The sequence below is a fragment of the Nelumbo nucifera genome, chromosome 5 (assembly GCF_055504915.1).
Source record: "Nelumbo nucifera cultivar China Antique chromosome 5, China Antique-T2T, whole genome shotgun sequence".
Lineage (NCBI taxonomy): Eukaryota > Viridiplantae > Streptophyta > Magnoliopsida > Proteales > Nelumbonaceae > Nelumbo > Nelumbo nucifera.
The window spans coordinates 47,724,694-47,744,036 of record NC_142653.1 but is presented as its reverse complement, the minus strand read 5'-3'; the positions used below and the strand labels follow the sequence as shown (position 1 = coordinate 47,744,036).

The 19,343-nt window shown below is 39.6% G+C and overlaps 1 protein-coding gene across 1 annotated transcript in view; it reads left to right on the top strand.

Moving 5' to 3' along the window:
* The window catches only part of LOC148791550 (uncharacterized), a 94,848-nt gene extending 92,276 nt beyond the window's left edge, over positions 1–2,572 (top strand). The window contains exons 6-7 of the mRNA XM_088888225.1: positions 1,014–1,184; positions 1,374–2,572. Of these exons, the coding sequence (XP_088744351.1) occupies positions 1,014–1,184; positions 1,374–2,572 (1,370 nt within the window). The remainder of the gene's footprint in view (positions 1–1,013; positions 1,185–1,373) is intronic.
* The last annotated feature ends 16,771 nt before the right edge of the window (positions 2,573–19,343 follow it).

Below are 19,343 nucleotides of genomic sequence, written 5' to 3'. Positions count from 1 at the left end.
AACAAACTGCTGACCTGGGCAGTTGAACCGTTCAAACCATTCAATGGATTAACATTTTTTTATTTATTTTTTTATTTTTTAAATATTTTTATTTTTTCGTGAGGATGGACCAACCATTTGATTTGAACGGTCATACAACTTAACCTAAGAACCAGTTAGGGTTTGTTCTCCAAATCGGTTTTAAAAACCATGTCTAGAAGTATAAAGAACCTCTCTTCTCATCTTTCTTTGCACAAATAACTACAAAGAAATCTCTCAAAGAGCTTCTTCACTTACTTTTTGCCATTACTTACACTGACATTGATATGGGAAGAAGGATCACTAGTCTTATCTTCACTAGAAATGCCAGAAGCACAGAAATGCCGCTCTCATCCCATAAACTATATCACGAATCAACAGCATTCTTATGCAAAGAGAAACTGATTTTCCGGCTCCTAGAACAGATTATGAGTTAACATCTCCTCCCCACAAGAGGCCACCCCACAATGCCCCACAGTACAGCCCCGCCATGTATTGGGAAAATCTCCCGATGATAGTATCAGAACCGATGATCATCAGGAGATGTTCCCAATACACAATGGGGATGTGCTGTGGGGCATTGTGGGGCAGTCCCTTGTGGGGGAGGAGACCAACCCTCACTTCCATTGGCCCAATAAGGATTTTCAATTAATCCTAAAATCAATTTAGTATAAGAATCTAGCCGAGATCACATCTCCAACCCACAACGCCCCACAGCACATCCCCACTGTGTATTGGAAACATCTCCCGATGATGACATCATCAGGACTGATACTATCATCGGGAGATATTCCTAATACACAGCGGGGCCCTTTAATTTTGGTTGAATAAAGTCATGCAGGATATTCCTAATACCCACCATGAATAAAGTCATGGGTCAAAAAAGGAACATGCAGGGCCCTTTAATTTTGGTTGAAAGGTTGTAAATCAATTCGGGCTGCACATGTAATTTTGAGCTAATGCTTTATTTATTTATTTATTTTATTCATGGGCAGATGTAAATGAGTGTGAGGATCCAAAAAGCAATCTTTGTGTAGCCATCTGTACTAATACAAAAGGATCTTACTACTGTTCTTGTCCAAGGGGTAGTTATGGCGATGGGAGAAGAGATGGAAGTGGTTGCACTGTGAAAAGTGAAGGATTTGCGGTAATGAAGGTTTCCCTAGGTAATTGCATAGAAAAACAAGATTTGTTTTTTTCATTAATTGACTCTTTGTCAAGTAGCTAATTGCCATTTTTTTTCATTAGTTGAGTAAGTAATGCTCCTAAAAAATCGTAGTATGAAAATGATGTGAAACTTTTCTCCGCCACTTCTGTTATGACTATACTAAAGAATCTTCAAATATTGAATGCAGGTATAGGCTTTGGAATCTTATTTTTAATCATCTGTAGTTCGTTGTTCTACTTGATTATAAGGAAAAGAAAGCTCATGAAATTAAGAGAGAAATTCTTTCAACAAAATGGCGGTTTGCTTCTACAACAACAATTATCTTCACATGAAGGTGGTTTAGAGTTTGTAAAGATCTATTCAGAAAAAGAGTTAGAATTGGCAACCAATAATTACAATGAGAGTTGCATTCTTGGTCAAGGAGGTCAAGGTACAGTATATAAAGGCATTCTACCTGATCATCGAATAGTTGCCATTAAGAAATCAAAAATAGGGGATAAGAGCCAAATTGAGCAATTTATAAATGAAGTTATTATTCTTACACAAATTAACCATCGACATATAGTCAAGCTATTGGGATGTTGTTTAGAGACTGAAGTTCCTCTACTAGTTTATGAATACGTGTCCAATGGAACTCTTTCTCAGCACATTCATAAAAGCAACAGAATCTCTGTACTTTCATGGGATGATCGATTGAGGATTGCAACAGAAACCTCTAGTGCATTGGCCTATCTACACTCTGCAACTTCTCTTCCAATCATCCATAGAGATATCAAATCTGCAAATATACTATTGGATGATAGTTTTACAGCAAAAGTCTCTGATTTTGGAGCTTCAAGGCTATTTCCTATGGATCAAACTCAAATAACCACCTTAGTCCGAGGGACCTTTGGATATTTGGACCCAGAGTATTTCCACACCAGTAAACTAACAGAGAAAAGTGATGTTTATAGCTTTGGAGTGGTACTTGTGGAGCTTTTAACAGGGGAAAAACCAATTTGTTTTGAAAGATCGGAAGAACAAAAAAATCTAGCTGCTTATTTCATTTCAATGATGAACGAGAATCGCTTGTTTCAGCTCATCAATAGTCAATTTGTAGACGAGGGGAAGACTGAACAAATTACTGCAGTTGCTAATCTTGCCAAAAGATGCCTCAATGTGAGAGGTGAGGAAAGACCCACTATGAGAGAGGTTGCAATGGAGCTTGAAGGACTGAGAAGGTCAGCGAGACACCCATGGGTTCAACAATCACAAGAAGAAAGAGAAGGACTATTATCTATATCCTCAAACCTCAATCCTATATCATTAAGTCATTACCATGGTGATGCATCAAGGCTATATAGTCTTGAGAATGATATGATATTTTCAATGACTTTCCCACGTTGATACATGCATCTCAATAGACAAGTTTGTGCTTTTCTTTTGGTTTCTTTTGTATTATGATGTTTCAAAATAATTAGCAATTATAACTGTAGAACAATATTTTAGATATCAAACTATTTATTTGGGTTATTGACAAACTTTCATCTCATGTTAGCAATCAACTTAAGGTATTGTTTTCCTGTAAATTGCATATCGATCCTCTTGTGGAATTACCAAAGTACCAAAGGGAATCAATGTTGCAAGAATGACATGATTTGGGTGGGAGTGGAATTTACTAATTCATTGAGTGACATTGACATGATTTGTGAACTACTGATTTTTATTAATTTCTTAATTTTTAATAGTTCCTAGATAAAAGCTTAGTAAAATTTAATATTTTAATAATTTTAGTAATGTTTTATTAAATTTAGTTTTTAGGCTTAAATTATAATTTTATGACAATCAACCAATTAAATAAAATTTGAATATGAAACAAATAAATGAGATTTGTATGAGAGTAGAATTTGTGGACGTGATGTTGACCTGGGCCTGAGTTGGATTGAAATAATCACCCCTGAGCAAATTTATTTTGATTTATTAGATTAATGAGGATAGGTGAGAAAATAAAATATAAAGGGCGTATCGACTTGTATCGATTTTTTTTTGTTTTTTTTTCGAATCTAGTTCAAAGGGGCCGGTATAAGGCTAGTCTACACCCTAAAAGACTCGCCGACCTGAAACACCCCTTATATGGGCGAATCGAAAAGGCCTCGTTACAATATGTATCGGTGGTATGACCTGATACATATCGATATTTTGAACCTTGCTCTCAACTACATCATAAGTTCTGTTTTAACAATGGGTTTAGGTGTTTTTAGGAGCGAGCTGCAAGAGTTCAAGTATTCAATGATTGTCTCAAATTTTTCTTAGAGGGCACTTAGGAGTGCGAAGTTTTCCTCAAGTGTTGTTTGATCACTGTGGTTTGCTAGTCAGTGCAAAAGTGGATGAGGTTAAATGTTGGACTGCCCTTTGTTGGCATCTCAACTTGAAGCCAAAAGTCAAAAATACGTTATTTTCCCTAGTTCAGATTTAACGTTAACGTGGAAGCAGACTCCAAATGCCCAAATTCCATTAAGTGGACATTTTGAGTTACCCCCCCTCCCCTATCTCTTCCGTTCTTCATCTCTGAGTCTCAACTACATCCCCCTCCATCAATTAACCATCTACCACTAGACTCAATATATTGAATTTATACATGGGAGAAGAGGCTCAATTGAAATATATCTTTGATTAAATCAGTATAAGTTGGGCACGAGTTTTAGTACAAAACCTACACAAAATATAGTATTGACATTTTTTCCACTATTTCACCTAGTTGAGAATTTGATATGTTTGAACTTAAAAACTCTAGGGCTTCTAATGGTGGGGAACGAATATAATTCCACCCTCAGGGCATGGGTTTCCAACAACACCACAACAGCAGCAGCAGTAGCAGCAACAATGTCATCTCTCAAAGAATGGGACCCATGACTCGATCTCACTCCACCAAGCCAAAAACCCATCACATGATTGACTTCTAACTCAACTTCCCAAGACCGGAGAGCCCAAACAGCCCTATTTTGATTTATTGACCTCCTATTTGGGAATTCCAATACTATATATCAAATTATTGGGATATGGAGGAGAGTGGAGTTGTTAGAACTTGGGATGTGAGAGAGAGTAAACTAGGTAAGATAGAGTTGTAGCAAATGGCAAAGGCTCAAGATGTTGGAAAAATGGGAACTTGTATTGGCTTGTCCTCAAATGTAGAAGCTTAGTCCTATTTAAATTGGAGCCAAGTCAATGGAGCAAAAGCCAACTGACATTCTATATAGTTTCTTTACATTTTCTAGAGGCTTGGAGATTTAATTTCTAGTCATACCTGCTAATTAGTTCTAGAAGTTTGAATTTCTAGAAAACTTCTAGAAAGTGGATTATTTTTTTAACACTCCTCCTTAATACACTTTCTTGTAACTCCTAATTTCTCTTGTAACAACTCAAACTTTGAACACGGTAATTCCTTTGTGAAAATTTCTACTAATTATTCTTCAGAGTTGTAGTGCTTGAGCTCAATTTCTCCTTTGCTAGTTGTCTCTCGTAAAAAGTGGTACTTGATTGCAATGTGTTTCGTTCTGCTGTGGTATACTGATTTTTTGCCATTGCTATAGCAGACTTGTTGTCATAATAGATCATTGTTGGTTCCTTTTGCCTTTCACCCATGTCTTCAAGTATTCTTCCTAGCCATATAGCTTGACTTGTTGCTGTCGCTGCTATGTATTCAGCTTCTTCTGATGATTGTGCTAATGTGTCTTGCTTCTTTGATACCCAAGAGAATATTCCAGATCCTTGTGAGAAGCATAGCTTGAGGTACTCTTCATGTCATCCACTGATCCTGTCCAATCACTATTAGTATAGCAAATTAGTCTTGATGGTGGATTTGTACCAAATGAAGTATTCTTTTGTGCCCTCCAAGTATCTTAGTATCCTTTTTGCTGCTTCATAGTGAGCTTGACTTGGGCTTTGCATGAACCTTGAGAATAGACTTGTTGCATACATAATGTCTGGCCATGTAGCTATGAGGAGTAAACTCCCAATAAGACTTCTGTAGATTGAGGCATCAACCTTCTTTGAACTATCTTCTTTCTTGAACCTCTCGTTTGTAACGAGTGGTGTAGCGACCATCTTGCATCCTTGCATCTTGAACTTCTTCAGTAGGTTCTTGATATATTTATTTTGTGATATAAAGATACTTTCTTCTTGATTGATCTCGATGCCAAGAAAGTAGTGCATTAATCCGAGATCACTCATCTCAAATGTCTTCATCATATCTTTTTTGAACACCTTGATCATTGTCTCATCGTTTCATGTATAGATGAGATCATCTACGTATAGAGAAATAATGAGAGTGTTAGATTTACCTTGGGTCTTGATGTATAGAGTAGGTTTACTTTGACTCCTAATCCTTGATTGATGAAGTAACTATCAATCTGATTGTACTATGCTCGTTCTGCTTGCTTTAGGCCATAGAGAGCTTTCTTCAATCTTAGTACCTTGTCTTCTCGTCCTTTTACTATAAACCCTTGAGGTTGCTCTACATATATTTCTTCCTAGAGCACTTCATTAAGAAACGCCGACTTGACATCAATTTGATAGATCTTCCACTTCTTCAGTGATGCTAATGCTACTAGTGTTCTTATAGTGTCTAAGTGTGCCACCGAGCAAAGGTTTCATTGTAATCTATCCCATGCAATTGTGCATAGCCTTTAATGACTAGTCTCGCTTTGCGTTTTTGTATTAAGCTATTAGGGTTGAGCTAAGACCCACTTAACTTCAATCACTTCTTTGCCTTGAGGACGACCCACTAATTCCCATTTCTTATTTTTCTCATCATATTGATTTCTTCCTTTATCTCCTTTACCCATACTTCTTGTTTTGTTGTTGCTTCAAAACTTTCAAGCTCCATAGTTACAAAGTTGCATGTCAAATATATCTCACTAAGTGAAAGGAGGGAGAGATCCTTTGTATGGATGCCAAGAATGCAGCGGAACAGGGTGGGTGAATTTGAAAAATTTTCTCTCCTCCCTTCCAACTGGGAATCATATTCCCTGATTTTAGAATACAATATTCAAGGATCTAATCGAACCAAAGCCGAACCAGATCTGAACCAAAGAGAAAGGGAAGGGTTATACCTGATACAGAGAGTCGGTATCTCCCAACGTCGGTGTTCACGCCCAAAGAATACTCCCAAGATCTGCTCCCATTGAAGATGACGCAGTGATACTGGAACAGAACCAGCAGTGTTCATCCTACGAACCAAATTCTTCACAAGAATTCGATGGACATGAAGAGCACCGTACACAATCAGCCTTTCAGCAAAGAGTGATATCAATAACACCTTCTTGATCTTTCCCTCTCAGAGAGATCGAACCAGGCAGTGAATGGCGGCTAGAGGAGAACTCTAGAGATGAAGTTGGCATATTTGCTTTTCTTCTCTCTAGGGTTTCTGAGATCCTATCTCAAATTGCAGGAGGATTTTTTTGCTAAACCCTTGGTACGAATTCTTGTAGATCAAGATTAGGGTTTCTCTTCTTTCTTAGTGATTAAGAAACCTCCTAATCCTATTAGGAGTTATCCCAATCCATATCTGTATTTGGAAAGGGAATTATCTTAATTCTATCTACAGATTAGGTCAGCCCACCCCTGATCTAATCAAAAGGTTACCAGATTCAAATCTTTATTTGAATTTGGTCTCCAAGAATGGATAGGGTCAAGACCCAATCCTTTGGCTTGCCCTAATCTCAAATCCGCCCCTTTAAGTGGGTAATTAAATCAGCCAGTTCGATATGGGCTTTAGGCCCAATATGTATTAAGTGCTCAACAAGCTTCCAAACGACTACCCAGTTGGGCTTCTTTGTATGGCGTGGGACCCAAGCATTGATCTATACATCAGTCACATGGGTTCGGCCCAGCCTTTGTTACAAAGCCTAACCGAATTCACTAGAGAGCCCAGTGAACCCCCTGAGCCCATCACATGGACTCTATGTGCCCAACACTTACACTAAGTGGTCCCTGGGTCAAGCCATCTTATAAAAACCCAGGGACTGTGGGCAGATGCAAGATTAGCCCATCAGGTATAACCCTAAATGGCCTTACACTTAACCTCTCAGCCCATAATGATCAAACACTGTCCGACAAGAGAGGACCTCTCCCTCGGTTGCAAGGAACAGTAATGCACTCTCTACACATATGGATCCCGGGAATTAAAACCATTTGCCCGACAAAACAAAATTCCAACGATTGAAATCAACTACCGGCAGTTTGGTTTCCATCAGAGAGAGTGCATCCCCGATCATTACCTTTGTCCAACAAAGGGGCTGATCCTGTCACTATGATCGCCCACTCAGATGAATTCTTAGACTGTCCCAACATACCTAAGTTTTGACCCCCGCTAAGGATCTCACTGATTGGCCTATCAAAGACAACCCAATCCGACACCTAGTGCTATATCATAATCGAGTCTAGGGGTCAGGTGTAACTTTCTAGTTTTTCTCATCAATCACCAAGGTCCAGGGCAATACTAGAAATCTGGTCCGATTCAAAGATTCAAGTAATCCTACACTACATGTGCTTTGGGTCTCACCCTGGCAGCTGAGACCGGCCACCCCAACACTTGGCAGCACACTAGTGTCAGCCTTGGTAGGATAAATCTCCCCAGACTTATCCAACGGCTGTGAACATTCTAAATTAACACGGGTCTCATTAAGTATCCAGTTTAAGTGTCTTACACAGAAACATACCACACAACATGAATCAAACATGCACTTTATTCATTTACACTAAATGTCAAAAGTACATCAAAACTGATTGGAGCTAAGGGCATACAAAACTGTCTAATGGCTCTCACTTGCACTTAGGTCCAATCTGGTACAAACCGGAGTCCCATGCTTTCCACGTGTTTCTCAAACACTTTCTGTGTAAGTGGCTTAGTCAATGGGTCTGCCACATTATCCGCTGATGCTACCTTCTGAATCTAGATGTCCCATCTGCCAACAATCTCCCGCAGTACATGGTATTTCCTCTCGATGTGCTTTGACTTCGAGTGGGCTCGAGGCTCCTTAGCTTGAGTTATCGCTCCATTGTTGTCACACAACAACGGGATGGGTGATGTGCTGGACGGAACCACTCCTAATTCGTAAACGAACTTTTTCATCCACACGGCTTCCTTGGCAGCTTCACTTGCGGCAATGTACTCGGCTTCGGTTGTGGAGTCTGTCGTGGACCCCTGTTTGCTACTTTTCTAACAAACAGCACATGATCCTATCGTGAAAACATACCCAGATGTAGACTTTCTATCATCTAGATCCGACTGGAAATCGGCATCAGTATACCCCAGAATTTGTAGTGAACTACCATCAATACCAGACAAAACTCTTTTGTCCTTCGAAGGTATTTGAGTATGTTATTCACAATAGTCCAATGCTCCTGCCCTGGGTTGGCCTGGAACCTGCTTACCACACTCACCGCCTGAGCGATGTCAGGGCGAGTGCACAACATGGCATACATGATGCTCCCTACGGCTGAGGCATAGGGGACGTCTTTCATGCCCTCAATCTCCTCATAAGTCTTGAGAGACATTTTCTTGGAGAGAGTGACTCCGTGCCTAAAAGGAACGTTTCCTTTTTTGGAGTTCTCCATGTTGTACCTTTTGACAATTTTGTCAATGTAAGCAGCCTGGGATAATCCAATTATCCACTTCGATCTATCTCTATAGAGTCAAAGACCCAGTATATAGGAGGCTTCTCCAAAATCTTTCATGGAGAATTGCTGCGAAAGCCACACCTTGACCGAAGTCCATTCCTAAATCATTCCCAATATGTAGGATATCGTCCACATACAACACCAAGAAGGTGACCTTATCCCCATTGAACTTCCTATAAACATAGGGCTCATCCGGATTCTGCTCAAAGTCAAACGATTTGACTGTAGAGTCAAAACGGATGTTCCAACTCCTAGAAGCTTGCTTAAGTCCATATATGGATCTATGAAGTTTACATACCATGTGTTCCTAACCAACAACAATAATGCCTTGTGGCTGCTGCATGTAGATATCTTCACTAAGATCTCCATTCAGGAACGCGGTTTTGACACCCATCTGCAAAATCTCGTAGTCATGGTATGCTGCTACAGCTAGCAGGATCCTAATGGATTTAAGCATGGCCACGGGCGAAAAGGTTTCCTCATAGTCGATGCCTTCTTTCTGAGTATACCCTTTCGCCACCAAATGAGCTTTGAAGGTCTCAACCTTGCCATCGGGGCCCTTCTTTCTCTTATAGATCCATTTGCAACCGATTGCTTTTACCCCGGAGAGCGAATCTACTAGAGTCCAGACTCCATTGGCCTCCATTGAATCCATCTCGGCTCTCATGGCATCCACCCACTTTTGGGAATCTATGTCCAACATAGCTTTCGCGTAAGTCACGGGATTCTCCTCACTAGTCAAGGCTTCCACCAAGTAACTATCCTGGTCATAACCATAACGGACTGATGGCCTGGATACCTGGGTGGATCTTCTAGCTTGGTCACTACCTGGAACTTGTGGGACATCTCCCACTGCTCCTGAGCTCTCATCAAGAACTATTTCCTGACGATGGGTGTCCAGCATATAATCGGTTTCTAAGAACTGGGTGTTTCAACTGCAGAACATTTTCTGCTCACTTGGGTCATAGAATAGATAACCCACCAAAATCCTTTGGGTAGCCTACAAATAGGCAATGGCTAGTCTTGGATTCCAACTTGTCCGCACTTGTTCTTTTAACGTGCGTAGGACAAACCCAAATCTTCAAGTGTGTGACACTTGGTTTCTTTCCAATCCAAAGTTCGTATGGAGTTTTCGGAACCGATTTGGTTGGAACCCGATTCAGCACATAGATTGCAGTCTCTAATGCATATACCCAAAAGGATGTGAGTAATTCCGAGCGTGTGAGAAGTGACCGGACCATGTCTAACAATGTCTTATTCCTCCTCTCTGAAACACCGTTAAGTTGTGGTGTTGCAGGAGGAGCTAACTGTGATATTATCCCGTTGGCCTTCAAGTAGTTCCTGAATTCGTCAAAGAGATACTCACCACCTCGATCTGATCGAAGGGCCTTAATTTCTCTCCCTAACTGTTTCTAGACTTCTTGTCTGAACTCCTTGAACTTTTCAAAGGATTCGGACTTCTGTCTCATTAGGTACACGTAACCATATCGTGAGTAATCATCGGTGAAGGTGATGAAATACACGTGTTGGTTATGAGTCCTAACACTCAGGGGACCACATACATCAGTATGTATAAGGTCAAACGTGCCTGTACATCTTTCAGGCTTACCGTTAAATGGTCGTTTTGTCATCTTACCTCGGAGGCAAGGCTCACAAGTGGGAAGATCTTATACGGTTAGAAAATCCAAAGGACCATCCTTTACTAGTCTTGTGATTCAGTCAATACCAATATGGCCAAGTCGGTAATGCCACAGGCACGTGGGACTAACTATATCACGAGTCCTTTTCTTGGGGATTTCGACCGACGTAGTTTCGGTTAAGTTAGTTTCTAGAGAAAGATGTAGAACATAGAGATCGTTCTCTAGTTCCCCGCATGCGATGAATTTATTGTTCCTTTTAATAGTAATCATATTACTAAAACAGACAGTATATCCATCCGCACATAGTTTAGAAACAGAAATCAAATTTCTTCTTAAGTTTTGTACATAAAGGCAATCCTTAAGTACAAGTATTCCTTCTCTAAAGACTAATTCTACGTTTATGTAACTCATCATCCGGAGACAATGGTCATGAACTTGCTGCCTCTTGGTCATCTGCGTGGTCATGAACTGCTTCAGGACCTTTTGGCGAGTAGAACGGTTCTGCTCTTCGTACATAGTTTTTAGACTATCCAATATGTCTTTGGCAAGTTCGATCTGATTGAACTGCCTCTGTATCGGATTATCTAAAGAGGCTATGATATAGCAACAACCTAGGGAGTTTTTCTCCTCCCACTCTTGGTATTCCCTCCTACAGGCTTCTGAAGCCCTGTCTCCCAGACGATCCGGTGCAAGATTCTTTGCCACTTTATCTAACTTTTTTGAAGTCAGGAGCAGCATAAGGTTTTTGTACCAGTCGACATAGTTTGGGCCCTTAAATTTGTTGCCGTCAAGCAACTTAGCAAATTGTTCGTTTCCCATTTTCTGGTAAAACAACAAAACGTTAGTCCACAACCTTAGTTTGACTCATGTTACTTACATAGATATGGCTTTTAATCTATGTTCCATTTCCATTTGTTCATCTCTGACATTTCCCTCCTATCTCAGTGACGGAGACGACAAAATGTCTCTAGAAATGTGGGAAATCACATAGGGTGCGTGGAACCAACTGTTTCAACTGCATAACCCCACTACCTCTCTGTGACGGATCATATCCACTCTTCATATGAGTTTCCCTTTAGCCTCTGTCATACAAGGTTCATAGCCATTTTAGGATAAACCTTTCTGTCCAGTGAGTGCTCACCCATCATATTTAGGTTACACCAAGGTACCGTGAGAGAGTTCCCATTTTCTGGTGAAGCCCCTCCCATATCGGTCTATGACGCCCCTATCATCTTATGAAACACTTTGACAGACCCAACAACAAATGGATAGCCCAATTTTATGATGCGTTTCCTCATTATTGAAGGACCCATCATCGTGCTAATGACGGAAGGCCTTTAGAGAGTCCATCATATGGATCTCCCTATTACATGCACACATTACTGAAGGGAACAAGTGATTACGCCCAAGTTAATTTAGGTCAAAACTAAGTGGCTCCCACTGACTTTCATAAAGTCAGATTTCTGGTGGCCCAATTTGGATAGGGTTTCCGCACGTGTCCCTTTTCAGGGTTATGGGGCCCACCACGAAAGGAAGGGGTCATCCAATGACCGTAAGGAACACCATGGCAATGATGTGCATTCAGCCATAGCGTGCGCGAGAGCCACTAACGTATGTAATGGCCCAATTCGGCTAGGGTTTCCGCACGTGTCCCTTTTCAAGCTTATGGCCCATGGTCGCAGCACATCAAACATCCACACATCGCATGTAATGGAAGAATTGATCCAATCAATTACTTTCTGTAAAGCCCATTAATAAGCCCATTTATAATCCATAATATTAACAATTAACATTATCTAGGTATGTGGGCTGAATAGCAGTTAGCAGTTCGGCCCATATAGCTTTTACACAAAATTGGCTTTTGCAGTTTTAACTCTTTAAAACTAGGCTTTACAGGTTGGGCCGAATTGGTTCTTCCAATTAAAGATTAGTTTCAGACCTGAAAGTGGGAGAAATCAGGGCTGAGAACAGCCCCGTTTGAACCCTAGATTCGATTCAAACAGCTTTGGTCCAATCTGGTCCGAAAACGGTCCAAAACCATTTTTTTTAATTCAAGAAAAAATTCAAGAAAGATCTGAAATTAATATTTCTGATTTTAGACAATCACAAATCAGATATGGACTATTCGTACCACCTGCAAAACAGAGGTTAGTAATCAAGGGTTGCAATTTCATAAACTGCAAAACGCAGAAAGCGATAACACGATCTGCAAATCTCCAGCGCCGCCACCATCTTCAATCAAGAAAAAAAAATTACATCAACCTAATTTCTATTAATTAATTACATTCTTGATTGAATCCTATACATTCAGTCTAGAAAAATAAAAAAAAATTATTTTACAGACCGAATAGAATAGAAACTGCAAAAAAGATTGCGTAGACTATCTGCACCAAATCTATACTTCGATCTCCATGTACGAACAACCCATTTAAATCAAGAAATAAATTAAGAACAATTCCAAATAAATTTCAGATTTAACAAAAATTAATTTCAGATCAATCTCCCATATCCAGAAACAATTCCTTGGAATAAAAACAACAATCTACACAAATCCAGGTAGAACAACTTCTACCCATTTGCGCAGGTTCAGATCTGATTTTCTTGGTTCAAGATTCGAACCTATGCTCTGATACCACTGAAAGGAAGGAGAGATCCATCGTATGGATGCCAAGAATGCAGCGGAACAGGGTGGGCGAATTTCATAAATTTTCTCTCCTCCCTTCCAACTAGGAATCATATTCCCTGATTTTAGAATACAATATTCAAGGATCTAATCGAACCAAATCCGAACCAGATCTGAACCAAAGAGAAAGGGAAGGGTTATACCTGATACGAAGAGTCGATATCTCCCAACGTCGGTGTTCACGCCCAAAGAATACTCCCAAGATCTGCTCCCACTGAAGATGACGCAGTGATACTGGAACAGAACCAGCAGTGTTCATCCTACAAACCAAATTCTTCACAAGAATTCGATGGAAGCGAAGAGCACCATACACAATCAGCCTTTCAGCAACGACTGATATCAAGAACACCTTCTTGATCTTTCCCTCTCAGAGAGATCGAACTAGGCAGTGAATGGCGGCGGCTGGAAGAGAACTCTAGAGATGAAGTTGGCAGGAGGATTTTTCTGCTAAACCCTTGGTTCGAATTCTTGTAATTCAAGATTAGGGTTTCTCCTCTTTTTTAGCGATTAAGAAACCTCCTAATCATATTAGGAGTTATCCCAATCCAAATCTGTATTTGGATAGGGAATTATCTTAATCCTATCTGCAGATTAGGTCAGCCCACTCCTGATCTCATCAGAAGGTTACCAGATTCAAATCCTTATTTGAATTTGGCCTCCAAGAATGGATAGGGTCAAGACCCAATCCTTTGGCTTGCCCTAATCTCAAATCCGCCCCTTTAAGTGGGTAATTAAATCAGCCAGCTCGATATGGGCTTTAGGCCCAATATGTATTAAGTGCTCAACAGGCTTCCAAACTGCTGCCCAGTTGGGCTTCTTTGTATGGCGTGGGACCCAAGCATTGATCTACACATCAGCCACATAGGTTCGGCCTAGCCTTTGTTACAAGGCATAGCCGAATTCACTCGAGAGCCCAGTGAACCCCCTGAGCCCATTACATGGACTCTATGTGCCCAACACTTACACTAAGTGGTCCCTGGGTCAAGCCATCTTATAAAAACCCAGGGACTGTGAGCAGATGCAAGATTAGCCCATCAGGTATAAAACCCTAAATGGCCTTACACTTAACCTCTCAGCCCATAATGATCAAACATTGTCCGACAAGAGAGGACCTCTCTCCCTCGGCTGCAAGGAACAGTGTTACACTCTCTGGTCATATAGATCCTAGGAATTAAAACCATTTGAAAAAATTTTGAAACCGTATATATCTATATATCTTATATGTAAATTTTGCAAAACAAAATTCCAACGATTGAAATCAACTGCCAGTAGTTTGGTTTCCATCAGAGAGAGTGCATCCCTGATCATTACCTTTGTCCGACAAAGGGGCTGATCCTATCACTATGATCACCCACTCAGATGAATTCTCAGACTGTCCCAACATACCCAAGTTTTGACCCCCACTAAGGATCTCACTGATTGGCATATCAAAGACAACCCAATCCGACACCTAGTGCTGTATCATAATCGAGTCTAGGGGTCAGGTGTAACTTTTCAGTTTTGCCCATCAATCACCCTGGCAGCTGAGACAGGCCACCCTAACACTTGGCAGCACACCAGTGTCGGCCTTAGCAGGATAAATCTCCCCAGACTTATCCAACGGCTATGAACATTATAAACTAACACAAGTCTCATTAAGTGTCTAGCTTAAGGGTCTTACACAGAAACATATCAGACAACATGAATAAAAAATGCACTTTATTCATTTACACTAAATGTCAAAAGTACATCAAAACTGATTGGAGCTAAGGGCATACAAAACTGTCTAACACTAAGTGGCCTCATCCTTCTTGGTGGCAATTCTAGAGATAACTCTTCTTGTTTTTCTTCTATTGTGGCTGATGATGGAGTTGGTGGTGATGTTGTAGATTGAGGACTTTTTTATCCTTCTTCTCATTCATTAATAAAAGGCCTTAGTTTTTCTACTTTTGGTACCATGATGTTATGTATCTCTACTTTTTCTTTTTTCCAGTTCCATGTAGCATTTTCATCAAACTCTACATCTTGAATCTTGACTAATAATTAGCTTCTTGCTCTTTAGGCTATAAATTCTATAGTCTTTTGATTGCATACTATATCCCAGGAATATTCCCTTTTTTGTCTTATCTTCTAGCTTGTTCCTTTTTCCTACTGGAATGTGAACATAGCAAATGCATAAAAAAAACTCTCAAGTGTTGTGCCGATGGCTTGCTTCTGCTCAAAGTTTATATAGGAGTCTTGTTTTCTATTGCTCCTTTTGGACATTTATTAAGTAGATGAACTACAATATATATTGCTTTGGCCCAAAAAATCTTAGGCATGCCTTGTTCCAAGAGCATTGATCTTTCCATCTTCATTACTATTCTATTCTTCCTTTCTGAAACTCCACTATGCTTTGGAGCATAGGCGATGGTCAAGTAATGCTCCAAGACTTCATCTTTGCAAAACTTGTCAAATTCATAAGAAGTATATTCTTTTCCTCTATCACTTTTGATCACCTTTATGCTTTGGCCACTTTGTTTTTCAACAAAATTCTTGAACCTTTTAAAAATCTTAAAGACTCTTGACCTTTCATACATAAAATAAACCCACGCCATTCTTGTATAGTCATTGTTAGCACCTGATTTTTACTTAGTTCATCGTTTGAACCTTTAATTCACCCCAAACACCCTATCAAACCCTTCGGACCTCTCCGAAACACCTAAAACCTAAGAAACCCGAGTTCCACCCAAAAAACCCTTAAATCCACCATCAAACTTGTTTGATACCTATCCGATGGCCCCGATTGACCCCCACTTATACCTCAACGATCAGATTAGACATAAGCATCAGACCTAAGACCTCCTAAAATACCTACCTATAAAATTTCAACTCAAGATTCCTCCATTTACCCCTTCATCAAGCAAAGATTCCTTTTCAGCCAATCTCATTAACCTAAACACTCAGAACCCAAATCCCCTTGATCTTGATACATCTGAACTGATCAAATCACACCATTAAACTTTGAACACATCAAAACACCTACCCATAAAGTTTCAAAGCTAGATTCCCCCATTTGTCTACCCATTAAACAAAGATTTCTTTCTAAAATATCTCGTTAACCTAAATTCCTACGATCTTGACCCCCAAGACTAATCAGACATCACCATCAGATTCCGAACACTCCAAAACATCACTTTGCCAATTTTCCCCAAAATACCCCCCATTTACCTTTTGCCATACCAAGATTTTGTTTCAAGGCTCTGTATCAACCAAATCCCAAGTCCTTTTGATCGGAACGCATTTGACTGATCTGATTTTACCAATCATCTCAGACTACCCAAAAACCCTACCCTGAGAAATTTCATCCAAAGCAAACCTTGTTTTCTCATTGATCATACCTAGATTCTGTTTCGAATCCCTAGATTAGTTGAAGCAAGCCTTTTTCCAAATTTGTCCGATCTTGGCCTATATGGCCCAATCCAACCCCACTAAATGGCTCAGGACCTCCAAAAACCTCACCCTACCAATTTTCACCAAAAACACCTCCAAATTACCCATCCATCGGAAAAGATTCCATTTTCATCAAGCTCGCTAGTTTACTAGAACAAAAACCTCTTTTTGGTTGAACCAATCTCAATCCTCCACTTTTCTTTAAACCAGAGCCACCCATCATTGCACCAAACCTCGGTTTAACCCATTAATCCCTCTTTGACTCGCGTACCCAAAACCACCAATTTCACCCTAGTTTTTCAAAAATTCATGAAGCTGTCCTTGGACACTCTTTAAAAAGAGGTGTCGGGTGCTTCATTTTTGGTAGAAAAACAAGGAGGAGAATTGAGGGGGAGGGCTCGGAAGGGAGAAGAAGCTGTTCATCCCCTACTTCACTCATCACAATGGCAGTGAATAAAAAACGGCAGGGTCTTCTCATGACTCTCTCTTTTCGGTGACTCAACATCATCTCTCAGGAGGTATCAAGTCTTCCTCTTCAGTTTTTCGTCGTTAGCACTAATTCCTCAAACATAGTGTGACACTGAAATAAGCTAGTCATTGCCAGTAGCACCAGCCGATTTCAGGCCAAAATACTCGTTCGTGTTGAAGTAATTTCCTCTGGTAATCCCTTACTCTTCTCTTAGTTTTAACCCACCCTCCCTTCCTCAGATGCAATATTCGATTGCAGGTCAGAGACGGCAATGAACTGTGTTGAGTTGTCTCTGTAAAAAGCAAGATGGGAGTGTTTTTTCTGTAACACCTTTTTCATCATTTGCATTCAGTTTAATCTTGTTGTCGTGATCTGTTCTTGGTTTTATTTTATTTTACTTTTTATTTTTACTTCGAAGGTGTTCGTTTCTTCTTTCTTCTTATTACTATTTTCATTTTTCTGTTACTTAGACTTCCAATGTGAGTTGGTAATGTACTGAATCCTTCGTCTATATTGGTGATGGGTATAACCATCGAACCAACTTCTATTACAGATAAAACGCAACTAAAGCTTATGCCTTTAGGTTCATATTTTCTTCTCCCAATTGTTGATTTTTGACGTTTAGTCATTTCTTCACTCAGCAGATTGATTTACAATTCTCTAGCTGTAATTTCTGATTGTTCCTCAATGAGTTTCTCTTGTTTTATTCTACTTACACAGAAGTTAATCATGTAAGGTAATCCGTAGAAGTCTGTTTCATATATCATTACTAGTGTTTACTAATTGATTTTGTTTCACTTACTCCATTCCTATCATTATTGTAACGATATGCCTCTATGTTTCTTTTTTTATATGGCTCTCTTGTTTCCTTGTTTCATTCTACCTATGTTTTATGATGAATGACCAGAGTCTGGGAAGTCATCGGAACCGATGACGGAGCTCTGTTGAATTGATTCGTCAGTTTGGAAGTCTACCCAGATCTGTTTTATTTTGTCTAACAATTGGCCCAATCGTGTGTGTTTAATTTCCTCCTGACAAAAGATTTCAGGCACACTGGTGGTCGTGTTTGAGCTTAATTTCCTCCTGACAAAAGATTTCAGATACACCGACTATAACCACCCAGATCATTCTTGTAAAAGAGTAAGAATAAAAAAAAAAAAAGAGGAACCGGGATGACAATGGGAGATAGGTAACAACGTAGAAATGATCTTTCCCTATATAGAATCAGCAGCATGAAAGGGATCGAGAGGATTAGGCAGCCAACTCGGACATACTTGGGTGGTAGGAGAGGATATGTTACTGAAAGAGGAATGAAGTAAAAAAAAATGATAAAACAAATTAAAAGATTAAAAAAATTAGGTAATAGAAAAATAAAAAAATCAAGATAAAAATGGTTTTCATAAAAATATATACAAATGATAAAATTAAATAAAAAGGGGAGATAAATTAAAATAAAATAATTTAGTTAGTTTTTTTTTTTCTTGTGGTGGCTTGCTCATGTTTTCGCTCAGCATTATTGATTATTAATTGCTCTTAATTAGTTATTGAATTACTTTCTTTAATTTGGCTTATTTGGAATCCCATGTGAGCCCCACGTATTGGGCCCGGGAGAGGGGTGTCTAATCTCTTCCCTCTCCTATCCGAGTCTTACCTGGTTTGGTTAGCCGATGCCTCGGGCTTTGAAGTCACAAATAAATTAAAAGTGCTTTCCAATGTAAATCCTAGAGGTTGCATCACCTCTTTTTCATTTACTTGATGGGTGGTGATTCCGTCTCCAGCCCAAGTCACAAGTGAGCCCATTTTCTGACGCTTACAATCATCAATGAAGAGAATGAAGTACCTGATTTGTTCGAAGGATGTCGTTATCATTAGTCCACAGACATTTGTATGTACAAGCTACAGGATTGCCTTGGCTCTCCATGCACTGCTTGATGGAAACAATTTTCAATTTTGCTTACCAAGCAAGCATCCTTCACATATGTCGTTCATCAATTGAATGGATAGAAGATTCCCCATCATGTTTTTTTTATGTACTTTTAGCAATCACCAAATTTTTATTTTTGTTGTTGTATATCATGCATGAATCGCCTTTGAAGAGCAAAGACTATCCTCTTTCCACCATTTGCCCAACACTTAATAGATTTGTCTTCAATCTTGTGACTAACAACACACATTTTGTATGAATTGTATCCCATTCCTTGTCTTAATAATGATAGGTCCTTTACCTTCGACCTCCAATAATTCTCCATTGCTAGGCGTGACTTGTGACTTAACTGACTTTCCTATATCTTTAAA